We start from the raw sequence: 27358 nt of genomic DNA on the forward strand, positions 1-27358 counted from the left end.
TACATTAGGCTACATTCACACATCTGTGTAACACATGCTGGCACTGTCAGATTTCTTTTTGGATACCCCAATGGACCATGGAGTGTCATTGATCCAAACAAAAATTAGTTGTAAAAACATCCATTTCTTCATGTAGTCCCAGACAGGCATATTGATGTTGAGATCAGGGCTTCTTAGAGGGAGACCATATCACTACTTCCATGATCACTGGGTCTACACACCTCTGTTTTGCCCAGTTCTGAGTGCCCTCATTGTTGAGAAATGCAGGAAGATACTTATCCATCATGCAGGACCATCAGGGAGGCAAATAACTGGCTCCAATTTTATTCTGCAGTTGGCAACGACCCCAAGCGTACAGCCAATATCATTAAGGACTATCTTCAGTGTAAAGAACAAAGATTGCTGAAAGTGATGATATGGTCGTCAGAGCCCTCAGCTCAACAACATGTCTGGGTGGGATTACATGAAGAGACAGGAAGAGTCGCACAAGCCTACATACACAGAAGATCTGTGGTTAGTTCTCCATGATGTTTGGAACAACCTTCATGCCAAGTGCCTTCAAAAACGGTGTACAAGAGTACCTAGGAGAACTGATGCTTTGATGATGTTTTGGAGGGAAAGTGTAACTCCTACAAAATATTGCCTTGATTGAGATTCCTCCTTTGCTCATACACTTTGCATTTTGTTAATGATGTCTGTTCCCATGTCAGACACTGGATATTAGGCAGCAAGTGAACAGGCATGTTATTGAAGTAAATGTGATGAAGGCAGAAATAATGGTAAAGCAGAAGGATTTGTTATAGCTGGGTGACTAATACAGAGCCTTTCCAAACCTGTGGGTCTTATGGGGTCTTCATTGTATTCAGTGAACTAGTAGCAGGGTTATGAAGGCCCAAGGACAACGGATTAGATGGGTGAAGACTAGCACATCTGGTTCAATCCCACAGAAGGGCTACTGTAGCACAAGTTGCTAAAAATGTTACTGGGAACCTGTAAGCGGATTCATGCTGCCCGAAGAACATGCAGCATGAATCAGAGATCGGCTTATTGCAGCCCATGTGCTTAATGCCGAAACATTACAGCATTTTAGAGCACAAATACCTTGAAAAAGCTAGCTGGGGATGAAGTGTCTCAGATGACGTCCAAGGTAGGTCACTGCTGGCTTCTCTCTGCCCCTGCCTCAATGACTCACAGGTCTCCTCTTACCCACACACATAGGAAGAAACCTGTCAGTCTAGGGAAGAGGGGTGAGGAGAAGTTACCAAGGATCTCCATCTGACCAGATGGACTGGATACATGGTATCTAGCCAGCTTTCAAAGAACGAATGAAATATCAGCACACGTGTGATTCATGCTGCCTGTGGTGTGAGAAGAATGAATCAGCTGACAGGTTCCCTTTACGCCCTATCTGACATCAGACGTAATATTCCATCCATGTGACCTGGGCCTATTTGATCACGGATGAATTATTATGTCATCGCGATCGCCCGAGCACACCGGGGGTGCACGGGCAATCATCGCCGGGTGTCAGCTGATTCTGTGCCAGGAGCGGACACGCACCACTCATGGCACTTTAACCCCCGAATTTCGCAACATTCTGGGAGCCGGCAAGGGCAGCCCGTCTGCTTTTGGATCGGAGCCCCCGTGGCCTGATGCAGGGTCCCAATCGTTGCCATGGGGACCCAATGTCATCATGACGACATCCGGGTCACCAGAGCTAGGAAACTCGCTGATCATGCACAGTAAAGTTTAAAAAAAAAAAAATGGTGTTTAAAATAGTTTTAAACCAATGATATTGTATCTATAAATAAATAGATGAAAAAAATATATATAAAACAATAAAAGTACCCATGTGGTATCGCCATGTCCGCAACGACCTGACCTATAAAACTGTCCCTTGTTAACCCCTTTAGTGAACACCATAAAAAACCAAGGCAAAAAACAATGCTTTATCATCACACGAACAAAGTGGAATCAAACAGACTGATACAAATAAATATGGTACTGCTGAAAACGTCATCTTGTCCCGCAAAAAACAGCCATACAGCTCCATCAGCGGAAAAAAAAAAAAAAAAAAAGTTATAGCTCTCAGAATAAAGCGATGCAAAAATTATTTTTTCTACAGAATGTTTTTTTTTATTGTATAAAAGCAAAAGCATAAAAAAAGCTGAATGAAGTATCACTGTAATCATACAGACCTGAAGTATAAAACTGCCTCATCAATTTTACCACCCACGGAACAGCATAACCCCACACACACAAAAACAAAAATCCTGAATTGCTGGATTTTGTTCATTCTGCCTACCAAAAATCGGAATAGAAAGTGATCAAAAAATGTCATGTGTCCGAAAATGGTACAAATAAAAAAGTCAGCTCGTCCCATAAAAGATAAGCCCTCATGACTCTGTGGGCAAAAATATGGAAATATTATAGCTCTCAAAATGTGGTAGCGCAAAAACTATTTTTGCAATAAAAAGCGTCTTTTAGTGTGTAACAGCAGCCAAACATAAAAACCCGATATACCGTAAATCTGGTCTCTCTATAATCTCACCGATCCAAAGAATAAAGTCGCCTATTCACTTATACCGCACAGGGAACGGCATAAAAATAAATAAAACCAATTCTTCACCTGCTGTTGACTTTTTCATTCTGCCTCCCAAAGATCACAGTAAGGCTGGGTGCACATTTATCCTGCGCTCTGCGCTGAGCGCTTACACCGTGGTTTCCATGTAAATCTCTGAAATAAGTGATTCAGAAGGAACCCTCGATGGACCAATAAAAGCTTCAACTCCATCCACAAAAAAAGCAAGCACTCATTCAGGTCTGTCATCTGTTAGCGGAAATACAGGGGGCTTCAACCTTACTGGTAGCACAAAGGCTCTGGAAAAGCGAAATGGCTCTTCACCCACCAAAAGAAATTTAGCCAATTCTCCGCTCCCAAATCCAAATGCCCCCCTTCCTTTCTGAGCCCCACAGCATACCTAAACCACATATTGCGTCCACGTTTGGCATTTCTGAAGCGATGAAAGCCCGCCTAACTTACGGGTGCATGCTTTCAGAAGCACGAGCTGGGCATAACGTACTGGTTACTGGTCACTACAACGGCAGTTTGCAATTTTCACTATGCAACATTCAATGCTGTGTTTCTGGAAATACCCATGGAGTAAAAAATCAGCACACCACCTGTAGATAAATTCCCCAAGGGGTATAGTTTCCAAAATGGGGTCACTTGAGGGGGGATTCTGCTCGTCCAGCAATAAGGGGCTCTGTATATGGAGTCCGCAAACTGTTCTAGGAAAATCTGTGCTCCAGGAGGCAAATAGCGCTCTGTTCCTCCCAAGTCTCTCCGTATGGCTAAGTAGTACTGTACAGCCACATATGGAGTATTGCCACGTTCAGTTGAAATTGTGGGACAAATTATGGTGCCATTTTTACCCACTTCTCGTGTGAAAATGTAGTTATTTTTTCTTCACTGCCCAATGGTATAAAATTCTGTGACACACCTATGGTGTCAATATGATCACTGCACCTCTAGATAAATTCATCGAGGAGTGTAGTAAAATGAGTTCACATATAGGGGGGTTCTGTTGTTCTGGCATCTCAGGGGCTCTGCCAATGTGGCACAGCACCTTCAATACATTCCAGCAAAATCTGAACTCACGTATGGCGCCTCTTCCCTTCTCAGCTTTGCACTGTGCCTCAACAGTAGTATTCCCCAACATATGGGGTATCGGCGTATTCAGGAGAAATTGCACAACAAACTGTATGGTGCAATTTCTCCTGTTACCCTTATGAAAATGCAAAATTTGAGGCCAAAATAACATTTTTGTGAGGAAAATTTGAATTTTTCTTCTTTTTTCATGGCTCAACGCTATAAACTTCTGTTTAGCACATGGGGGTTCAAGGTGCTCACCACACATCTAAATACATACCTTGAGGGGTTTAGTTGTCAAAATGGGGTCACTCGTGGGGATTTTCCCTGTTTAGGCTCTCCAAACGCGACATGGCGTCTGCCAAATGTTCCAGCAAATGTTACATTCAAAAAGTCAAACGACGGTCCTTCACTTCCAAGCTCTTCTGTGCGCCCGTCATGATAAGGAGAAATTACACAACAAATTTTTGGGGTCCTTTTTTCCCCGATACCACTGTCAAAATAACAAAATTTGGATCGGAAGTAACTTTTTTGCGAAAAAAAAAAAAAAGTTAAATGTTTATTTTTTTCCACTCTCCAAAAATTCCTGTAAAGCACTTGAAGAGTTAATAAACTTTTTGAATGTGGTTTTGAGTACCTTGAGGGGTGAAGGTTTTAGAATGGTGTCACTTTTGGGTATTTTCTATCATATAGACCCCTCAAAGTCACTTCAAATGTGATGTAAAAATGGTTTTGTAAATTTTGTTTAAAAATGAGAAATCGCTGGTCAACTTTTAACCCTTATAACTTCCTAATTTTAATTAAATACATTTTCAAAATTTTTGCCAAATTTCCTTTTGTTTTCACAAATAAAAGGAAGTTACATCAAAGAAATATTACCACCATCATGAAGTACAAGATGTCGCAAAAAAGGAGATTTTTGTGTACTCACCGTAAAATCTCTTTCTCCTAGCCTCTAGTGGACACAGGACCATGGGTGTTATTGCTGCTGTCCACTAGGAGGCGACACTATGCATAATCTGAAAAAGATTAACTGTGGCTCCTCCTCTGCAGTATACACCCCTGGACGGCATCAGCCTTCTCCAGTTTTGTGCAAAAGCAGTAGGAGGAACGTAACATGAATAACATAATTATGCCTGCACGAAGGCAACTATGTACGAGCTCAAGAAAACAATATGAGAACTCAACAGTTACAACGGCCCGGAAACGGCAACAGGGTGGGAGCTGTGTCCCCCAAATAGAGGCTAAGAGATTTTACGGTGAGTACACAAAAATCTCCTTTACTCTGTCGCCTCATTGGGGGACACAGGACCATGGGACGTCCTAAAGCAGTCCCTGGGTGGGAAGCAATGGACGAATATTGTGCAGACAGGCCCCTATACTTAGGGCACCGCCGCCTGCAGAACACGTCTACCCAGGCTCGCATCTGCTGGGTTTAGTAAACGTGTGTAGGCTAGTCCAACTGGCCGCCTTACACACTTGTTGTGCCGAAGCCTGGTGCCGAATGGCCCAGGAGGCCCCTACCGCCTGTGTAGAGTGTGCCGTAATACCGGCTGGAAGAGGAGAATTCTTAAGGCGGTAGGCCTCTTGTATGGTGGATTTGACCCACCTGGAAAGGGTAGCTTTGGAAGCTGGCAGACCCTTGTTGCCGCCTTCCGGAAGGAGGAAAAGAGAATCAGACCTCCGGAAGAACGCAGTCCTAGACATGTATATACGCAATGCCCTGACGAGGTCAAGCGTATGCAGCGCCTTCTCCACTCTATGAACCGGAACCGGACAAAGGGATGGTAGTGAAATTTCCTCATTGAGGTGGAAGTTGGACACAACCTTCGGAAGGAAGGATGGGACCGTACGAAGAACTACCTTGTCCTGGTGAAAAGCCAGGAAGGGTCGTCTGCAGGAGAGTGCTGTCAGTTCAGACAACCTGTGTAGCGAGGTGATTGCCACCAGGAAAACCACCTTCTGGGAGAGAAGGCGGAGCGGGACCTCCTTAAGGGGTTCGAAGGGTGGTTCCTGCAATGCTGTCAGGACCAGGTTGAGGTCCCACGTTTCTAGTGGTCGTCTGTAGGGGGGAACCAATCGGGAAACCCCCTGAAGAAAAGTCCTTACTTGCGGCTTGGTAGCAATGCACCTTTGAAAAAGCACTGAGAGGGCTGACACCTGGCTCTTAAGTGAGCCCAATGACAGCCTGGCCTCCAGACCCGATTGGAGAAAACCAAGTACTTTGGGTAGGGAATAAGGGAGTGGGGTCTGGCCACGAGATTCGCACCAGGTAAAGAAAGCTTTCCAGGTACGGTAATAGATCTTGGCAGAGGCTGGCTTCCGTGCCCTGATCATGGTTCCAATGACGTCCGGCGAGAGCCCTGCCTGGGTTAGAACCCAGGTCTCAAGGGCCACGCCATCAAATTGAGAGCCCCTGAGTTCTGGTGGTGGAACAGGCCTTGTGATAGAAGATCGTGGCAGGTCGGGGAGACGCCAGGGGGCGTCTGCTGTAAGTTGTACGATGTCGGCGTACCATGTACGTCTGGGCCAGTCCGGTGCAATTAGGATGGTTGGAACTCCCTCTTGTTTGATCTTCCTCACCACTCTGGATATCAGGGGGAGAGGTTGAAAAATGTAGAGAAGCTGGAACTGGGTCCAGTCCTGAACCAGGGCATCTGCTCCGAATGACCGCGGATCGTGTGTTCTGGCCATGAAGTTGGAGACCTTGGCATTGAAGTGGGATGCCATTAGGTCCACATCCAGGGTCCCCCAGCGATGGCAGATCTGGCAAAAAATTTCGGGATGGAGAGACCACGCTCCCGAGTCTATTTCTTGTCGGCTGAGGAAGTCTGCTTCCCAGTTGTCCACCCCTGGAATGTGGACCGCCGAGAGAACCGACCCTGTGTCCTCCGCCCAGTGGAGGATATGTGACACTTCTCGCATCGCCTGGGTACTGCGGGTCCCCCCTTGGTGATTCACATATGCCACAGCCGTGGCATTGTCCGACTGTATTCTGATGTGAGAGACTGCCAGTAAGTGATGAAAGGCCCGCAATGCCAGGAGGATGGCACGAATTTCCAGGATGTTGATGGGCATGTCGCTTCCACTGGGGACCACTTGCCCTGTGCCCTGTGGTGTAGGTGCACTGCACCCCAACCCGTCAGGCTCGCATCGGTGGTCAGAACTTTCCAATGACTTGTGAGAAAGGATATCCCCTTTGCTAGCGAGATTGTCTAGAGCCACCAGTGTAGGGACCTCTTGGTTGACGACATTAACCGGAACTCCCAGTCGAGAGAGAAAGGGTTCTTGTCCCAGGACTTGAGGATGGCTAGTTGGAGAGGCCTGAGGCGAAACTGGGCAAATGGGACTGCTTCTATTGCTGCCCCCATCTTGCCGAGGACTCTCATGGCAAACCAGAGATCGAGGGGGTTTGCGGAGGAGGGTGCGAACTCCTAGACGGAGAGCCAGTGCCTTGTCCTTGGGAAGGAGCACTAGACCCCTGGAGGTGTTGAATAGCATTCCCAGGAAGATCAGGGACTGACTCGGGGTTGGTGATGACTTTTGTAGGTTGATTAACCAGCCCATGTGACAGAGTATCGGTTGTGATTGAGACGCTGAGCTCGCAGTCCTTGAAGGTGGGAGCCTTGATGAGTAGATCGTCCAGGTATGGAACGACTACTATGCCTCTGGAGGAGTGCAGGACGTCCATGCTGGCTGCCATGACCTTGGTAAACACTCTGGGAGCCGTGGCGAGTCCAAACGGGAGAGCCACGGACTGGTAGTGGTCCTGGTCGATTGCGAACCTGAGAAATCTCTGATGGGCAGGTGCAATCGGTATATGCAGGTATGCATCTTGTATGTCTATGGAGGCGAGATATTCTCCCTTCTCCATGGACGCAATGATGGACCGAAGGGACTCCATGCGGAAGTGACGGACCCGTACGTATTTGTTGAGTTGTTTTGGGTCCAGTATGGGACGCACGCTGCCTCCTTTCTTGGGGACTACGAATAGATTGGAGTAGAACCCTCGGAAACACTCGGCCGTGGGGACCGGTACTATGACTCCTGCTTGAAAAAGTGAGGAGACCGCTTGCCGGAAGGCACGAGCCTTGGCTGGTGGTTTTGGGGGGACAGAGAGGAAGAATCGGTCCAGAGGGTTGGAGGTGAAGTCTATTTTGTATCCGGAAGACACTAGTTCCCTGACCCACCTGTCTTCTGTAATAGGCAGCCAGACTTGATGAAAGAGCAAAAGTCGGCCGCCTACGGGTGTAGTGTCTTCCGAAGTCCTGATGAGGAGAAAGTCTGAGATTTTCCTCCTCTGGGTTTAGACTGGGCTGCTTTTGACAGCCAGGTCTTGTCCGACCTTTGCGTTGATCATGAGTTGTCCCTGCGTGGGGAACGGTTACGATTTTGTGCTGGACGCGAGACGGACCAGCCCAAAGAATTCCAAAAGGATCGGAATAGAGTTTGGTTACGCTTCTTGTAAGTGCATTTAGGTTTCAGTTGGGGAAGAGAAATACTCTTACCCCCGTTGGCGTTGGATATCGTCGTGTCCAACTGTTCACCGAAAAGTCGCACACTGAGGTAGGGGAGGTGCGTGAGGGACTTCTTTGAGGCTGTGTCAGCTTTCCATTCCCGCAGCCAGAGGATATGCCGAATTGTGATGGCGTTTGATGCTATCACCGCTACACCCCTTGTGTTATGATCCTTAGTGGTTGAGGATCACAAATTACTCCAGCTAAGTAACAAACATAGGACAAGCTCTAGGGAGGTGGCAAACTGGACTGACCGCAAATCTGAACCTATCCAAACACACTAGAAGTAGCCGGTGAACGTGCCTAAAAATCCTAGACGTCTCGAGCCAGCCTGAGGAACTAACTACCCCTAGAGAGAAAGAAAGACCTATCTTGCCTCCAGAGAAATAATCCCCAAAGATATAGAAGCCCCCAACAAATAATAACGGTGAGGTAAGAGGAAGGCACATACACAGGGGTGAAAGCAGATTCAGCAAATGAGGCCCACTAATACTAGATAGCTGAAAATAGAAAAGGGAATCTATGCGGTCAGTAAAAAACCCTTACAAAATGTCCACTCAGATTTCAAGAACCCCCACACCAACTAACGGTGTGGGGGGAGAAACTCAGTCCCCTAGAGCAACCAGCAAGCGAGGAAATCACATTTTAGCGAGCTGGACTAAAAACATAATGAACGCTGATAATCAAAAAATGATCAAACAAAAACTTAGCTTGTCTTGGAGAGACTGGGAGCAAGGTAGACACAAGGAATCTGAAGAGCACTGAATACATTGATAGCAGGCAAGGAACTGAGTATCCAGGTGGGCTAAATAGGAAACCAACCAAGGATAACGAACCAGCTGATGCTGCAACCTGCAGAAAGACAACACTACACAGTACCGCTTGTGACCACTAGAGGGAGCCCAAAAATAGAGTTCACAACACCCTTGCTGAATCCAGAGCTGCATGAAGCATGTAATCTGCTACGACTGCTATTTGAACTGATTGGTCCAACAGCTCAGGAGCGGATGCTTGGAGGCCAGCTTGTAAATTTTTGGCCCAGGCCAGAATGTCCTTGGCAGCCCAAACTGAAGTGAACGCGGGAGCCAGGGATGCCCCTGAGGCCTCGAAAATTGAACGAGCCATGCGTTCTACCTGCCGGTCTGCTGCGTCCCTGAGGGTTGAGCTATCTGGCAGTGAAAGAAGGGTCTGTGCTGCTAGTCTAGAGACTGGGGGGTCCACTGCGGTTGGGTCTGTCCACTCCTTGGTATCCTTCTGCGGGAAGGGGTACCTCGCCTCCAGATATTTGCAATTAGCAAATTTTTTCTCAGGCTGTGAGAACTGCTTTTTAAGTATCGCCTTAAACTCTGGGTGGTTAGACAAAACCTTAGGCGGCTTCAGAGGTCCTTCAAAGGAAATCTTGTGTTCTGGGGCCTCTGGTGGCGGATCAGAAATGTCCAGCACCCGATGGATGGAAGAGATTAAGTCCTCAACTAGCACTGTATTGCTAGGGGGGGGGATTGGGATCAGGGACCCCTCCGTTTCCTTGTCTGAGTCAGAGTCACAGATGCCTTCAGAATCCTGTGTATCACTGAGGCGTTCCCTGCAGGGTGAGCTGGGGAGGAGGCCTTCTCTGGTCGGGGATTGCGGAGATCTGCATTGTCTGTCCCTGGAAGGGGATGGTTTAGGTGACCTGGAACTACGATGTCTCTCCCTAGAAGGTGATGACCGAGTGCTATGGGATGACGTAGATGGACTGTGGGTCCGCTTGCATCCTGACTTAGACGTGGATGTGCCAGGGTCGTCCTGTCCCTGAGTCAAGCTCTCCCTTTGCTGGGTAACGGTCATAGCCGAGGCATGACTCTGTAGAGCCTGAAGAAATGTGGAGGTTAGGTTATCTATAGACTGCGTCATAGATTGTGACATCTGAGTGACCCATTCCAGCGTGGCATTAGACACCGAAGCATTGGAAGGCCTCTTGGGGCTCTGACACAGTAGTCCGAGTGCAGTCCTGGCAGTGTGGGTACACACTGCCGCTGGGGAGAGCGGTCCTGCAGGCTGTGCAGAATGCATAATAGCAGTCCTGCCTGGTTCTCTTGGACCTTGAGCCCGGCATAGTGCACAGAGTGCAGAAGGGCTGCTATGCAGAGGACCTTACAGGGGTAGCTATGCAGAGGTCCCTATAGGGGAGCCTTATAGGGAATATGGATTCACAGCCGAGTAAAACAACCCAGCTGTGATTTTACCCCACCAATTTGCCCCTAGGTCCAGCGCCGAAGATCCACAGTCCTGTGCCCCCCGGAGACTGGCTTGCCTGGTCCTGGTCCTGCTGACCGGGAGATGCAGGGTTAATCCTTGCTGCAGTAGAAATGGCCGCCGAGGAGAAGAGGCAGGGGGAGAAGGGGGCGGAGAGCTGAGAAAAAAGGCGGTAAAGCTGTGTAAAAACGCACCCTTTCTGTCTCGACCCGCCCCTTCTATGACACTGTAGAGTCATATTTGTCATCCGGGGGGCGGAGAGGAGGCGGCGGCTTCAGCTAGGCCAAAGCCGGGGCCTAAATTAGATGCCTGATGCCCAGAAGGGTTCCAGTCCGGTGCAAAAGTCCGGGAGGGGGTCGGATCTGAACCGGACCCCCCCCCGGATTTAAAGGCAGGATAGCGGTGGGGCTGTAAGCAGAAGGGGTCCCGATGAGGGGTCCCCCTGAGGCAGTATAGAGCTGGTGCTGCCGCAGAGACAGGGGCGCAAGGTGCCCTGTGTCTGTATGTGCCATGCCTGCCTGCACTCCCCCCGGCCCCAACAGGAGCCCGCAGCTGGGCTGGGGTCCCTGGATGCAGGCGCAGTGTGCTGGCCCATTACTGGGAGCTGCAGAGTGCTGCATGTACAGGCCCTAACTGAGGTGTCTCAACCTAATGCCCCCAGAGGGGGATTAGAGAGGGTGCTGTTGTCACCTTCAGGGGCCTTTATCCTCGCCTCGACCTCAACCCAGAAACCAAGAGGAATTGGGGAACGAGGGGGGGGGGTCTCGACTTCGAACCAGCACCCGATGGACTGGGGAAGGAGCGACATGGGGAATAGCCATCTCTACTTCAACCGGGCACCCTGTGATAGGGGGCCGAGGAAGGAGCCATGCCGAGAGTCTCACAGGAGACCCACTTTTCTTCATCTGTAATCTGTCGGAAAAAAATGGAGTAAAAAAAAAAAAAATGTTAGGTGTGCCTCCTATGCGACACTAAGCAAAAACTGGAGAAGGCCGACGCCGTCCAGGGGTGTATACTGCAGAGGAGGAGCCACGGTTAATCTTTTTCAGATTATGCATAGTGTCGCCTCCTAGTGGACAGCAGCATAACACCCATGGTCCTGTGTCCCCCAATGAGGCGACAGAGTAAAAACAAATGTCAGAATTGACGGGATCCGTTGAAGCGTTGCAATGTTATTATCTCATTACACGACAGTGGTCAGAATTGCAAAAATTGGTCTGGTCACAGCATCTTCCAGATGTGCCTTTTCTGGGGTGGCTGGGGGCAGATGTTTTTAGCCAGGGGGGGCCAATAACCATGGACCCTCTCCTGGCTATTAATATCTGCCCTCAGTCACTGGCTTTACCATTCTGGCGGAGAAAATTGCGCGGGAGCCCACGCCAATTTTTTCCGCAATTTAACCCTTTGTTATACCCTTTATTTTAGCAGCTACAGCGGCCAAATTTTGCACATACACACTACTAACATTAGTAGTGTGGAATATGCAAAAAAAAGGGATATGAGATGGTTTACTGTATGTAAACCATGTCTCATATCCTGTCGGGTTTGTGAAGGAGAAATGCAAAGCCGGCAATTGAATTACCGACTTTTCTATAGAACACCGCTGCGTATTTCTCGCAGTGCACACTGCTGGTCCGTGTGGAATCCGATTTTTTCTCGCACCCATAGACTTGCATTGGCGAGTCTCGGCCGAGATACGCTGACAATCGCAGCCTGCTGCGAGTTCCCTCGGATCCGAAATACGGTGGAGAAAATATCGGATGATGGGAGCTGAACCATAGATTAACATTGGGCCGAGTGCTATGCGATTTTTTATCGCATAGCACTCGTCCGTATTACGGTCTAGTGTGACCCCGGCCTAATGCTGGGTACAATAGACAGGCGCACTGCAGTACTGTCCTCTGCACTAGTCAGGGCAGAGATGTTGTATGCCTGCACAGGAGAAAGACGCTGTGGAGACTGTGGATGACGCAGGGACATGTTAGCCACACAAAGCAAGAAGGAGTATGGCAACACAAGAAGGGAGGCGCAGGACCAAGACCTGCGACACCCCTCGGAGCGGACCGCCCCGCAGGCGAGTATAACAAAAGGTCTGTCTTCTCTTGCAGGTTGGGTTGGGGGCAGATATACAGCATTATAGGATGCTGAATATCAGCCTGAAAGGTGACAGCCGTATCCCACATCAGCCAAATCTGGTGACAGGTTCCCTTTTAGGACATGCTACCATCATCTTGGAGACAGATACCACAGGATACACCTTCAGAGGTTTTGTGGAGTAAGTGCCTCACATATCAGCGCTGCTGTGGTGGCACAAGGGGGTCTCACGCAATATTTGGAAGTTTTGATGTTATGGCTGGTCAGTGTATATTATATTTACTGAACCCAACAGGCTATAGGGAACAAATCACAGAGCCATAACGCAGGCCGTATAAAGAGCAGGCTGAGCCTCGCACACATGCTCTGGGCACTCTGCAGAGCCCTGATCTATCTTTAGACAGCACTAAGCATGGCTCTCCAAGGTCAGCGCTGTGCCATCGCTGCAGTTTACAGCACAGCTCATCCAGGAGTGACACTCGTCATGTCCCTCTCACACATTAATCATACACAAATGTGAAATATAAGCCTGTGTAAGGTCTCCGACCACGTACTGAACTCCGAATATTTCATAGTCTATGGACAAACGTGGTTTACATGGCAACATAAGGTGAGGCATTGTGCAAAGAAGGTACTAGCTCACTCTGCAGCCCACCGCCTGTGCCCACCTACACCCTAGGGTCACACACGTTGAGGTATGTCAGGATGCAGAACTACCCACAAGCACAGGGGGGAACCTGTACAACAGATGAACATTTTGCCATGCGTGGATAGAAATGTGTAGCCCTAATGCCAACAAGTGTATGACACAGTGGATCGGCAGACACTGACGGCTACATGTATGGCATTCTTTCCTCACTGGCACAGCACCAGGTGATGGGTGGAAGAAATAAGGAAAAACTAATGCTCCTCTGTTAGTTCTAGAAAAATATACTCCCTTAAATGGAAAATATCCTTATCTCTACGTCTGTGATCATCCATAGTAAGTTCTCTGGAAAGGGCGCAAATATATATTTTCCAAGGAACACGAAGATTGAAGCCATTGTCAGCGGAGACCAGACCTGCCCTTTGATAATGCTAGCCCCCCCCCGCCAAAAAATGAAATAAAGGGGGGGTCTCATGGCATTACAGATCTTAGGAATATTGTTGTTATCAGATATGCACATTGGTCTTTAATTTAGGGTTCAATCTCAGGTCAGTTTAAATGTCCATGGTGAGCTATTTTTAGAAGCTCTGGTTTTAACTGGTGTTTTTGGCGCCCATTTCAAAGGATTTTTATTGGTGGTTATGGTTGTTGGGCAGATTTATTCTGCTATATATTTGCCAGCTTTTACCAGGGAACATCATTCCGCTGGAGAAGTGAAGAAAAGAAGAGACCCCTTTCCAGGATGGAAGAATTGCTGCAGCAGCTGATCTCCAGAGCCGGCGCTGAGGGCGGGGTTGACTGGCTAAGGAGCTGCCTCGCTATAGAACCTTATGCGGTAGCATCCGAAGCCGTCTCCCCCCCTCCCTTACCGGCATCCCAGGCTGAGTCCCCGTGTCAAGACGCTGCAGAGCCACCATTGGTCATCAGAGCTCCAGGCTCTCCGGCCCTGCCGTTACCTCAGGATGGACCGGGCCCGTCGCAGAGGACCAGACGCCGCTCTCAAGCGCCATCCAGGAAGCCTCGCGGTGCTGCATCCAGGAGATCTCGCAGCCCAGCGCGAGAGCTCACACAGCGTCCTCAGCCGTCGCCAGCCGCGTCATCAGTGAGCGCTGGCAGCTCAGGGGTAAGATGCAGCCGTACAAGCGCTGCGGGAACCCCTCTGTCAGGCGCCCTGTCGGCGATGGCTGCGGCCTCTTCCAGCATCCCAGCTCCCGCACCGGATCGCGTGCTCCCGCAGCGTGAGGACTCCATCGGGTCAGGATCAGCTGGCTCGCACCGGCGCTCGCCCAACATGGAGGGCTGGAGTGCTGGCAACTCTTCTGGACGCAGCAGCGACGCCATCAGTAGGGGTGAGAACATTCATGTGCCCCTGTCTGTCTCGCACTCTGATTTTAAAAACATGATCAAGGATGTGGTTTCAGAGACACTGGGGGAGGTTTTTAAATCTCCTTCTCCCACAGTTGTCAGTTTTGACAACAGTCCTGGAATTTCCACATCCTCTACGCCAATTCCTCAGAATCACTTTAAAGAAGCTCTGACTTGTGAGCTTTCTCCCCTTGGTTTTCATCTCAGCTCAGCAACAAAGGAGCTGATTTGGAGTAACCAATACATTGATTTATTTTCTCTGCTTCCTCGCAGGGATCAGCCGGGTAGGTTGGAAAGGCGCGATGAAAAATCTGATTCGGATGACGTTAAACGTGGTCACATCAGATCTTTCAACAATTGGATACAGGCCTTTTCAATTTACTCGGCGGTCCTGGGCGAGAAATCACCCAATTTATGTAGTAAATTGTTTCAACACATTGACATAATTTTGGAGGCATACCGCAACTTTGGCGGTTTTGCCTGGATTAATTATGATGAATCTTTTAGGCAAAAGTTAGCTGTTCATCCTGACCTCTCCTGGGGTACGAAGGATGTGGGGCTTTGGATTAATCTGATGCTGCCTCAGAGACAGTCTTCAACTAAACAGGTGTCATCAGCCCTCCCTAAGAAGGGCGTCTGTTTTGCTTTTAATGACTCTGTCTGTAAGTGGAATACTAACTGCAGATTTCGACATGAGTGTTCATTTTGCGGAAATGCGCACTCTATGTCACGATGCTTTAAAAAGCAGTCCGCTCAGCAAACACTTTCCAGGGACAGCAATGCAAAAAGCCTCGACCCCAGTGAAGCTGGAAAGACTGGTGTACTGGCTAAACAAGTACCCAGATCTTCTGAGCAGTAAATTAATTTTTAACGGGTTTTCTAAAGGTTTTTTTGTGCCTTCTTTTAAAGGGATCGGTTGTAAGTTGTTAAGGAATCTTCCCTCTCTGGCGTTTAATCCCGAAATAGCTAGAGAAAAAATTTTTAGCGAGCTGGAACTTGGTAGGGTCGCAGGTCCTTTTACCTCCCCTCCTTTCCCAAATTTTCGTATTTCTCCGTTAGGTTTAGTACCCAAAAAAGATACGGGATCTTTCCGCCTGATTCACCACCTATCGTACCCCACTGGTTCATCTTTAAATGATGAGGTAGATAAAGACGTCTGTTCTGTTAGCTACTCATCATTTGATTTGGCCATAGACATGCTTAGGACTATGGGTAAGAACGCTCTTATGTCCAAATCGGACATTAAGGGTACGTTCACACAGGACTTTTTTGCTGCTTTTTTTTGCTGCTTTTTTGTATGCTAATTTTCAGCTGCTTTTTACAGTACCAGTAAAGCCTATGAGATTTCAGAAATCTCATGCACACACGTTGGTTTTTTGTTTGATCAGTTTCTTCTGCTTTGCTGCTTTTTTTGGACATAGGGCATGTCACTTCTTTCAGCGTTTTTGCTGCGTTTTTGCAGCGTTTTTTCACCCATTGACTTGAATGGGTGATGAAAAAAACGCTGCAAAAACGCTGAAAAAACGCATGTAGCATTATTTGCTGCGTTTTTTGTGCAGAAAATCATGGCCAGCAGGAAGGGATCTCACAGCCAAGAGCTTAGGGGTGTGGTTAGTGAGGTGTGAAGAGCCATTGTGAGCCATTGTGAGGTGTGAAGAGCCATTGTGAGGTGTCCTGTTTGTGATCTATTGTGAGGGAGTTCCTGGTAGTGAGGTGTGAAGAGCCATTGTGAGCCATTGTGAGGTGTGAAGAGCCATTGTGAGGTGTTCTGATTGTGATCTATTGTGAGGGAGTTCCTGGTAGTAAGGTGTGAAGAGCCATTGTGAGGTGTCCTAGCAGCTGAAAATTGGCATAAAAAAAGCAGCAAAAATCTGCAGCAAAAATCTGCAGCAAAAAAGTCCTGTGTGAACGTACCCAAAAAACGCACCAAAAACGCACCAAAAAAACGCACCTAAATTAGCATAAAAAAAAGCAGCAAAAAAAAGCAGCAAAAAAGTCCTGTGTGAACGTACCCTAAGTCGGCGTTTCGGTTATTACCTATAGATCCTAACGGTTTTAATTCATTAGGCTTTTATTTTGAAAACCAGTTTTTCTTTGACAAATGCCTCCCTATGGGTTTTTCCCTGTCTTGTTTTTACTTCGAGAGCTTCTCATCATTTTTGCATTGGATACTGGAATCTAATTCCCCCAACGTCAATATTTTGCATTATCTAGACGATTTTTTGTTTGTAGGCCCCCCTGAATCCTCAGTTTGTTTAGATACACTTAATAGTTTTATTAAAATGTGCGAGTATTTTGGCGTTCCCATTGCCCATGAGAAAACCGTTTTTCCTTGTAATTGTATCGAGTTTTTAGGCGTTACGTTAGACTCGGTTAAAATGGAATCCAGACTCCCGCTGGACAAAATTGTAAAATTATCCACTGCACTAAATAATTGTCTTACCAAAAAGAAGGTGATCTTAAAGGATCTTCAATCTTTACTCGGCCTACTAAATTTTGCTTTGCGTATTATTCCAATCGGTCGAGTCTTTTCTAGACGGCTTTATGATGCTACCAAAGGATTAACGTCTCCTACTTCTCATATCAGAATTTCTTCTGAGATGAAGGAGGATGTAAAAATTTGGTTAGAATTTCTTTCAGATTTTAACGGAAAGTCTTGCTGGCAAACTGCTTTTATTTCTGCTGACTCAATCCCCTTCTCTGTTTCAGTGAATTCCACTTCCGGATGTGGCGTTTTCTTGTCACATCATTGGTGTTATGTTCAGTGGCCATCTCATTGGTTGGATTCTCATATCACAAATAATGAGATGGTGCTGGAACTCTTTGCAATTTTTTTGGGGCTCTATTTATGGGGCTCTTTGATTCAAAACTCCAGGATTAGCATCTTTTCATTGAATCAAGGAGTACTTCTCTCCATAAACACCCTGTCCTCTAAAAATAAATGTGCTTCTTTGATTATAAGACAGTTGGTTTTAACATGCCTAAAATTTAATATTTGGATCAAAGCGAAACAAGGTGTGAGTGCATGGGCTTCAGTGGCGGGTTCACTGTGCAAACATGAGCGGTCAATTTTTTGCTTACAGGTACCCAACGCAGATTTGGAGCCAACTCCTTGCCCGCAGTCAATTTGGGAGCTGATTTCGATTTGATTCCTCAGTGTATTAGGAATTCCCTCTCTGCTAGATCATGGGCCGATTATTCAGCCGCGTGGCTTAGATGGGTGAATTTTTGCGCCCTTCATAACTTAAATTGTAATGTATCCAATGCCTTATCCGGCCTGCAGTTTGCAGTATCTCTGTCTGAATCAGGCCTCTCCCACTCAGCTATAGCTAAATCCATTGCAGGGGTATCGTTTTTTTCTAAAATTAAGGGGTAACCCCCCGCTAACTAGTTTTTTTTCCCTTAAAACAATTTTTGAAGGGCTTGAAGAGATCTAACTTTAAACCAGATTCAAGACGCCCGATCTCTTTCCAGCTTTTGAAGGAATTATGCTTAGCGCTCCCTGATGTTTGTAGTTCTAGAGAGGAGAGCCTTTTATTTTATTCAATATTCACACTCACATTTTTCGGTGCCTTGCGGGTTGGCGAGGTAGTCTCAACTAAAAAATCGGAACCTTCTGGTCTGTTCAGGTCTGATGTCAGAGTTGATAATTCTCAAGTAGTTTTATTTATTAGACAATCAAAAACAGACCAGATGGGCAGAGGTTCTAGGTTAATTATTAACTCTTTCCCTGAGCCGTTAATCTGCCCAGTATCTAGTTTAAGGCGTTGGCTTACTATTAGGCCAGATATTTCAGGCCCGTTATTTATTCATTTGGATGGTTTACCTGTAACTATATTTCAATTCAATGCAGTTCTAAAAAAATGCTTATGTTCTTTGAATTACCAACACCTTAGGATCACTTCCCATTCTTTCCGTATAGGAGCTGCTACCGAAGCAGCCAGATCAGGCTTAGAGGATGCTTCAATACAGAAATTGGGTAGATGGGAATCTAATAGATTCAAATTGTATGTTCGCCACGAACTTTACGATTACTAATTATCTATTTATTTTTCAGGTCCATTCATAGTGTGGATTATTGGACACTCGTATATTTTTTGGGCAGAGAAGAGGGCCAGGCAGAGAGTTTATACTGAGAATTTATCATTTAATTCTTCTCAAGTTCAGATCTTCTGGCACAGTGTTCGGGGCATGAAATGGTCAAATTTTTGTTTTGAGTTTAGAAAATGTATTAACATGTTTCCTTTTCCAGATTTAGTGATTTTTCATCTGTCCGGTAACGATCTGGGCAAAATGAGAACTTTAGATTTATTAGCTTTTATGAGGTCTGATATTTGCAGCATTAGACAGTCTTTTCCGTCTGTTGGTCTTGTTTTTTCTGAAATTGTCCCCAGAATTTTATGGTCTGATTCTAAGTTTTTATTTTTGGATAAGATTCGTAAAAGAATTAATAGGAGTATGAGTAAATTTTTACCATTAATTGGCGGTTTTTCTTTTCGTCATGAGGATTTAGAAGGGTTTTTACCAGGACTTTTTCGGAATGATTTGGTCCATTTATCAGTTATTGGATTGGATATTTTTAACTTAAATTTACAATCAATGGTTGAAAAGTGGCTGTGTGGTTATGGGGGGGCCTCGCCTCTTTGAGGCTTGGCTCTTGGGAAAATCGCCCATTGGTATGGGCGGATTGGATTTGGTATTTTTATGGAAATATGGAAGTTGTGATTACATTATTTATTTTGTTTGTAACTGGTTTAACCCTAAATAAACATCACGGCCATTTTTCTTCCACTCAATAAATTCTGTGTTGTGTTTTTATTTATTATTTAAGGAATAGATCTTGTAATGCCATGCTAGCCCCCCCCCGCCAAAAAATGAAATAAAGGGGGGGTCTCATGGCATTACAGATCTTAGGAATATTGTTGTTATCAGATATGCACATTGGTCTTTAATTTAGGGTTCAATCTCAGGTCAGTTTAAATGTCCATGGTGAGCTATTTTTAGAAGCTCTGGTTTTAACTGGTGTTTTTGGCGCCCATTTCAAAGGATTTTTATTGGTGGTTATGGTTGTTGGGCAGATTTATTCTGCTATATATTTGCCAGCTTTTACCAGGGAACATCATTCCGCTGGAGAAGTGAAGAAAAGAAGAGCCCACCCTCCCTCCCCTTTTCTTTGTTAAGTCCCCGTCGTGATGTTCTTGTTTGTGGGAAAATCGCCCATTGGTATGGGCGGATTGGATTTGGTATTTTTATGGAAATATGGAAGTTGTGATTACATTATTTATTTTGTTTGTAACTGGTTTAACCCTAAATAAACATCACGGCCATTTTTCTTCCACTCAATAAATTCTGTGTTGTGTTTTTATTTATTATTTAAGGAATAGATCTTGTAATGCCATGCCTAGGTACAACTCATATAGTGTTTTATTTGGACTTGGACATACCTTTTACCCTCAGTCATAACATTTATTTGCTTTGTCTCGTGTGTTACAGATTTTTTATTTGAAGGAGGAGTACAGTCAATCTCATTGTGGATAGACTGTACATTCTTACATTTAAAGGGAATCTGTCAACAGGTTTTTGCTACCTCATCCGAGAGCAGCATAATGTAGGAAAAGAGACCCTGATTCCAGTGATGTATTACTTAGTTTACTGGGTGCTGCAGTTGTGACACAATGAGAGGCTTTAGATGTAGCATATAGCAGAGCTCAGAAAGCTGCCCCGTCCACACCAAGCTCTGTATGTACATTGTATAGTGACAGTGAGCAACTCATGAGTCCTGGGAATACAGTTGGACCAGGTCTCACGGGGGCACCAGTCCAGGCAGTGATAATCTCCCGCTGATAAAATGTTCATTGTATGTAAACACCACCACACAGCCTAATAAGTGACATATCCCTGACATTGTGTCTCACCTGTTACACCATGATGTCCTCAGATTACATAGCAAAAACCTGCTGACCGATTCCTTTTCATATCACGGCTGGTTGACAATTCTAAAATATAGTAAGTTTAATATATCTTTACCAAGAATCATTTCTTTAGCCGCAGATTCCACATTTTCCACAGAGACCAAGTACATAGTGGATGATTTGGCTAGTACAAATGTCACCTTAGTATGAATTTGCCAAATCCAAGTTTGAGAATTTCTCCATAGCAGTTTCATATCTCAAGCATTCTCTGAATGAAGTCTACAGCATCTTTCATTTCCACTGGCGCTGCACAGCCATGTTTCATTTTTATTTTATTATGAAGTTACAAAATAACACTAATATAGTTTAGAGCAAAGTGCTTGAATATTATGTTAGCTTAATGGGGTTTTCCCACGAACAAAGTTAAGTTTAATCAATAGATCTTGGAATAATAATAATAATAATAATAATAATAATAATAATAATAATAATAATTTCCACAATTGGATTTGTTTAAATAAAATGTTCCTGTGCTGAGATAATCTTCTAAATGCCCCTGCTGTGTACTGTGTAATGGCCGTGTCTGACCGTACAGGGACATGGTCTGATCATACCACAGCTCCTGGGCAGGGGAGGAAGCAAAACAGAGGATACAGACATTACAGCAAGAAATTACAGCTGCTGATTTCTGTGAGGCAACGGTCAGAGACGGCCATTACACAGTACACAGCAGGGGCACATTTATAAGATTATCTCAGCACAGGAACATTTTATTTAACCACATCCAATTATAGAAATTATTATTCAAGATCTGTTGATGAAAATGTACTTTGTTCTTGGGAAAACCCCTTGAACTCCTTCATGACCGGAGCTTTTTTCATTTTTGCGTATTCGTTTTTCGCTCCCCTCCTTCCCAGAGCCATACCTCTTTTCTTTTTCCGTCAATATGGCCATGTGGGGGCTTATTTTTTGCGGGACGAGTTGTACTTTTGAACGGTACCATTGGCTTTACCATGTTTTTAAAACACTTTTTTTTTTTTTTTTAACTTTCGGCATGCTTCAATAGCCTAGAAGCCATAGAAGCTGCCACAGCTTGATTGGCTCTGCTACATAGAGGCGATGATCAGATCGCCTCTATGTAGCAGAATTACTGTATTTCTATGAGCGCCGATCACAGGGTGGTGCCCACAGCAATCCGGCATCAACAACCATAGAGGTCTCAAGGAGACCTCTGGTTGTCATGCTGACGCACTGCTGACCCCCGATCACGTGACGGGGGTCATCGGTGCGTGTATTTCCTGGCCAGAAGTGTGCGTTAAATGCCGCTGTCAGAGTTTGACAGCGGCATTTAACTAGTTAATAAACGCGGATGGATCGGGATTCTGCGAGCACCTATTGCGAGCACATGTCAGCTGTTCAAAACAGCGGATATGTCCCGACTTTGAGGTGGACTCACTGTTGGAGGCCACATCAAAGCGAGGGTTCTGCCATTGGATGTACTATCCCGTCCAACGTCCAGTCCATGGAAGGATAAAGGAGACAACACATTCTTACCCAGGAACCATGTATTGGCCATGACCCACTTATTATACTCTCATTATCAATGTGTCCATGTGAAGCGAGTGTACTTGTACGGGAGCAATGCATCAATCAGGGCTGGTGCTCTGGGACGGGGATAACATGGGCCTGTGTGATTTCAAATGCCAGGGCTGAATTTCAGTCCCAGTCCGTACCTGGCATCAATCATGTCGCTCACAATACCGGGGTCCCGATGAGGGGCTGATGGTAGCTCAGCACTGAATGCACAATACACGCAGTATAATCTGCGGCGGGGACAGTCTGGACTGTTCATCAACGGGCTCAATATAGACAAGACTAACAAGTACCACAGCCTCATGCCCATCAAATGCACAAGGTTTCATTTACGAGTATTTCACCCTGGGCCACACACGGCTATTCAAATATCATCGCTGCTGATGGAAATCCCCAAATGTTTAGCTTTAAACAAACTCCTACTTTGCCTAATTCTTCCCAGTCTCCCTCAGTGCAGATTTCCATCATTTCCATATATCTAGATATGAATATGGATGACACAGCAGCCGTCAGCTGAAAAAGGACATGTGAGCAACCTCCAGGGTTTCCGTGACAGGAGCTCTGAAGACCACAAGATCTACACCGCTATAAGGCTATGTGCGCACGCTGAGTATTTGCTTGCAGAAATTTCTGCAAGGATTCTGCATCTCTTGGCAGCAAAAACGCTGTGTCAAATGCGCCTTCTGGTGCATTTTTGCATGTACTTTTTGCAGAGATTTAAAAATCCATGCCAGCATGGCTGTCTAATTCTGATAGTAAGATTTTTTGAGACAAGCTAGAGAACAAAATAGCTCACAAGTATATTCAGTCTCCTCCCACCCACCAATGAGGCCTGACTGACAGCTTCAGCTTGTACCGAGCAGTGAGAGATCTCAGCAGCAGGAGGGACACTGAGGAGCTGACAGCCAGATTAAGTTACATTTTCATAATAAATTGTACAACTCTATTTAGCCAGGTATACGGTGGAAACAAATATGAAATTCCAGCAAATAATTATTATGTTCAGACATACAGTAAGATATATGTTAGCAATTGGAATTATATAAGGATAAAGTAAACGTAAAAGGATGTAGCCAATGTTATCTATACACTGTAAAACACAATGCCACTTACCAAGAAGCTGACAAAACTAGCTCCAAAACTCATTAACGGACTGTGAGTCCTACAAGACAAAACATAGTGGTGGGATGGTTAAATAGTGGAAAAAAAACTCAGTAATTCTGAAGACGAAAAATCATTTTCAGTGCCAAACATGAAAACATACAGTTGTGTCAAACAGAATATTGAGAAAACATAGCCAAACACACACATGGTTTTTGTCTTTGATTTACCATTTGTCAGTAGTATATGCTGCCTATGGGTAACTTTTTAATTACGGTACCTTGAACAACCCCTTTTGGAATGGCATAAAAACCGCCGGGCTGAGTAAATATTGCATGGAAAGTTTAATATGGCAGAAAATGGATTACTAACATACTGCACAGGTCTGGATGTCCATTCTTCTTGTTTTGAGCGCTACTGCCCTATTTGCCTGAAGATTATTTAGAAAAGTCACGGTGGCCTCGGAGAGACGCTTTATGTTAGCCAGATGGGGTATGACACCTCTGCTAGCCTGATATTTTGGGCCAGGGCCTACACAATCCTTTATCAGGAGCCTGGAACATAAAGTGCCTAAAGAGAAGTTAAAATATCTGGATGTGAACCAGCAGTCTACAATGTACTGAGGCAGAAGAGCTGCAAACCTAACACTTTACAAAGGATTAAGACTAATGAAAACTCCATCTTTACATTATGTCATTTTTTTTAATATACATGTAGAGAACACCTTACCATGATGATAGTAGCTGAACCCACCTAGGAGGCCATGAATTGTGACTGCAGAGTTTAAGGATATGTGCACACACAGGAAGATTTGTAGAGTTTTGAAAAAGTAAGTCTCAAAACATCGCAAAGAAATTTTGCTGAATTTTCAAAATGTTAACAGAGCAAAACCTTCAAATTTGAGGACTGCTCCAAATTTTTGGGAAAAACTCAATATACACATAGCCTAAATGGATGTTAAAAATGATAGAGACAACTGGTACTCACCACCCCCAAGTCCAGCATTGCATCTCTGCTCCAGTGACTGTACAGGCTGCAGTAGTGACATCACAACAACAGCGCTGCAGCCAATCACTGCTGATTTAGACCGCTGAACCCCGTAACTGGCAGCCAGGCTGTCGATGTGACGTCCTCCTGTACACTTACTGGAGCAGCGACAAATATTCTGCGCTAGACACTGGGGTGGGAAGCCAAGAACCGACTGTTTATTATTTTTAACACAGACCCCATGAGGTTATATATAAAATGCTGAAATCCTTTTACTTACCCTATATACGATCGTGCATTAATAAAAGGATAAGTATGTATGTGCTATGCTGACATGTAGTGACAAGTTGGGTTTTTTAGCTGCCAGGATGTGATCATCTCAGCTCTGTTGATGAACGTCAATGTTACTAACCTTCTTACTAGCTTCTTCCAGCCATGCATGTCTACTTGACAGATTCTTACAGGGAGAACAGATCCTGGTGCTGCAGGATCTCGGCTGATGTTTGTGCTTTGCTTTACTTTGTATTTGCCATAAACATTTATATTGTTCACAGCAGTCTTATCTTCTGTGTGTTTTATGAGGTGGAGCACAATTCAATAATTCACAAGTTATGTTCAGGTTTTATAAATCTACTTTATTATATCAATATAACAGAAGAAAATCATCCAGTCTTGGTCTTTTATAATGCTTAGAGCTCATTCGGATGTCAGTTTTTCACGTACGTTAGATCCGGTCTTTCGTGGATAGAATTCGTACCCATTATAGTCTATGGGGCTCTTCACATGTCCATGTATTTTTGAGGATCAAACTTGGTAATACAAGTCTATGGATCCATGAAAAATTTGTGTGCTGTTCGTTTTTCACCGAGAAGACCAGTTTTAACCACAGTTGGTTGAAGGGAAAATTTGAACCATTATTACCAGGGGGAGAGGTGGCATAACTTTGGATCGGAGGGGCAAAAAAAAAAAAAAGTGTAACTACTCCAGAATCAGTGGAGTAGCGGTAATTGAAGGAACTCAAATTACATAAAAAAAATGCAGTGAAAGGTCCTCTTAATACAGGAATGAATAAATGGGATCAATGCAAATGTAAGCAGCCATGGCTTTCAGGATTCACAGCACCATTGGAGGTGCTTTTATAGTAATTTGATGGTCCATTTTTCAGAAACAAATCTAAGTGTGTAAAAACTAATAGCACTTACAGGGTATGTCTCGTTTTTTATCACTAAAATTAGCCTGAAACACCACAATTAGCGACAATATGTGAAAGATTATAGTGGCTCGCCCACAAGGTGTAATAAAACCCCGGAGCTCTCCTTGACCTTCAGATTTTGAATCAAGCCAAAATAATTTTGTGGTGGATTCTCAATTACTATATAGTGTTCAGCGTCAAAAAGGTTGAATTATCATAACGGGGGCGTTCTGCAGTCAGTTTCTCTAGTAGCTTAGTGCTATCATAGACCTATTAGTGTGTAGGCCATCCAAATCTGCCTTGAGATGTGGTCACAAACAGTAGGACAAGTGTTCTTAGCTGTAGTTGACCTCTGTTCTTAAGTAGGATTGCAAAAATACAGACAAACAATCTAGATTCCAAAGGATCATTTCCAACTTGGCAAGTTATTTTCTATCCGCAGGATAGGTAATAAAGTTCATGAGGGTCAGACCACCGGGACCACTCACTTAGGCCGGGGTCTCATGAGCGTTGATTCTTTTATACGAGATAACTGGCTCGATTAGCTAATAACTGCTGATGAAACGCTGATCAGAGCGTCAGCTTGCGGTGATCCAATTCACTCAGATGAGAGAGCCGTAGAACAGGTGAGGAGAAGATGGAGAACTTAATTCTCCACCTTCTCCATTACAAAGCACTTTGTTGTTTTGTAGGAATAATGGCGGCACTCACATAATCAGCTGTTTGGGTACAGTGGTAGGCAGTTGTGACCAACATCCTCATATCTTCCCAAAATCATTGCAACTTCAGACCCTTAGGCCCCAATGCAACGTCTGTTATAACCCCCCAAATACCACGTGCCAATGACATTACTTCTTTCTTCTTATGCAGCTGACCGACCCTTGGACCCACCCAGGTGGAAGGGCACAGGTGTCACTTCTACCCCAGCCCCCTGTATAGCTAAATGAACACAGAGTTTGAGTACGCTAAGGTGGAAAAGTGGAGGAGGTCTACATCTGATGAGCACACTTACTACAGAAAAACATCAAGACCAAGTAATCCCTTTGCGTTGCCTCCATTTCCCTGTATTACAACGTGAATTGCCTTTCATAGCCTTGTAGCATTCTATAATAGGGAAAGTGAAGGCCACGAGCGCTGTCGTCACAAAGGCTTGTGCATTTTGTAAGATGCTTTAGAAATGTTCAGTACATTGATTTACCTACCAAAGCCATTATCAAACACAGGCTGTGGGAGCATGGAAGTGGTGGATGAGTCACTGCACAGTTCTGCGCCAGCAACCCACAAATTACCCTGAATGATCTATATTTACAAATCCTCCGCCTATTTCTTGAAATAACATTAAAAAAATATATATTTTGCGGTGTGTTTCAGGAAAAAAAAACAAAAACAAAAAAAAAAAAAACACCAAGTGCACATTGAGAAAAAGCCATTATGCACTTTAATCAATACCTTGCTTATTAAAATTTCCATTACAACTGTACTTCACTTAGTCTGAGCAGTGACGGAATTACAACCCCTGCCATGTGCTAAAAATGCACATCAATAGAAATAACCAAAATAAAAAAGGTAGGATCTGTACACAATAGCAGATCAGTGTGGAAATGCAGCTGCTTGTACACCCCATGCCGTCTCATCACACATTTGTCCTACACCAAGCCATGGGGGCACACAAACTTAAGTCTGGACTGGAAATCATGGCCACAAACATAAAAGTTTCAGAAATCCCAATTTGATCCATTCAATAAATCCAAATTAGATTTTATTTCTGCAACAAGCAATATTCTGATAAATTACTGTAATTAATCTGCTACGTATGACTATATATGAGCTAGTCATACAGATTAGATTAAAGGGAGTCTGCCAGCACAAGGTGACTCTTCAAACCAAGCATCCTTGGTGTGACCAAGCAGTTTGTGGCACCTTCTCACCTACTTTTTCCCATCTCTGACCTCCTTTGTTCCTGTACAGCCAGCGCTTCCAATCAAGGAACAGTAGGGCAGAGATAGATAGATAGATAGACAAGTGAAGGTGTACTGAATTGCTTGGGCACGGAGAGGGAGCCCC

General features: G+C 45.1%; 1 protein-coding gene across 2 annotated transcripts in view; it reads right to left on the reverse strand.

The window, feature by feature from the left end:
- The window catches only part of TTC39C (tetratricopeptide repeat domain 39C), a 124293-nt gene that overhangs the window by 52089 nt on the left and 44846 nt on the right, over positions 1-27358 (reverse strand). For both annotated transcript variants that reach the window (XM_077270373.1, XM_077270372.1), the window contains exon 2: positions 23128-23176. In XM_077270373.1, the coding sequence (XP_077126488.1) occupies positions 23128-23176 (49 nt within the window). The remainder of the gene's footprint in view (positions 1-23127; positions 23177-27358) is intronic.

Source organism: Ranitomeya variabilis, chromosome 6 (genome assembly GCF_051348905.1).
Source record: "Ranitomeya variabilis isolate aRanVar5 chromosome 6, aRanVar5.hap1, whole genome shotgun sequence".
NCBI classification, from domain to species: Eukaryota; Metazoa; Chordata; class Amphibia; order Anura; family Dendrobatidae; genus Ranitomeya; species Ranitomeya variabilis.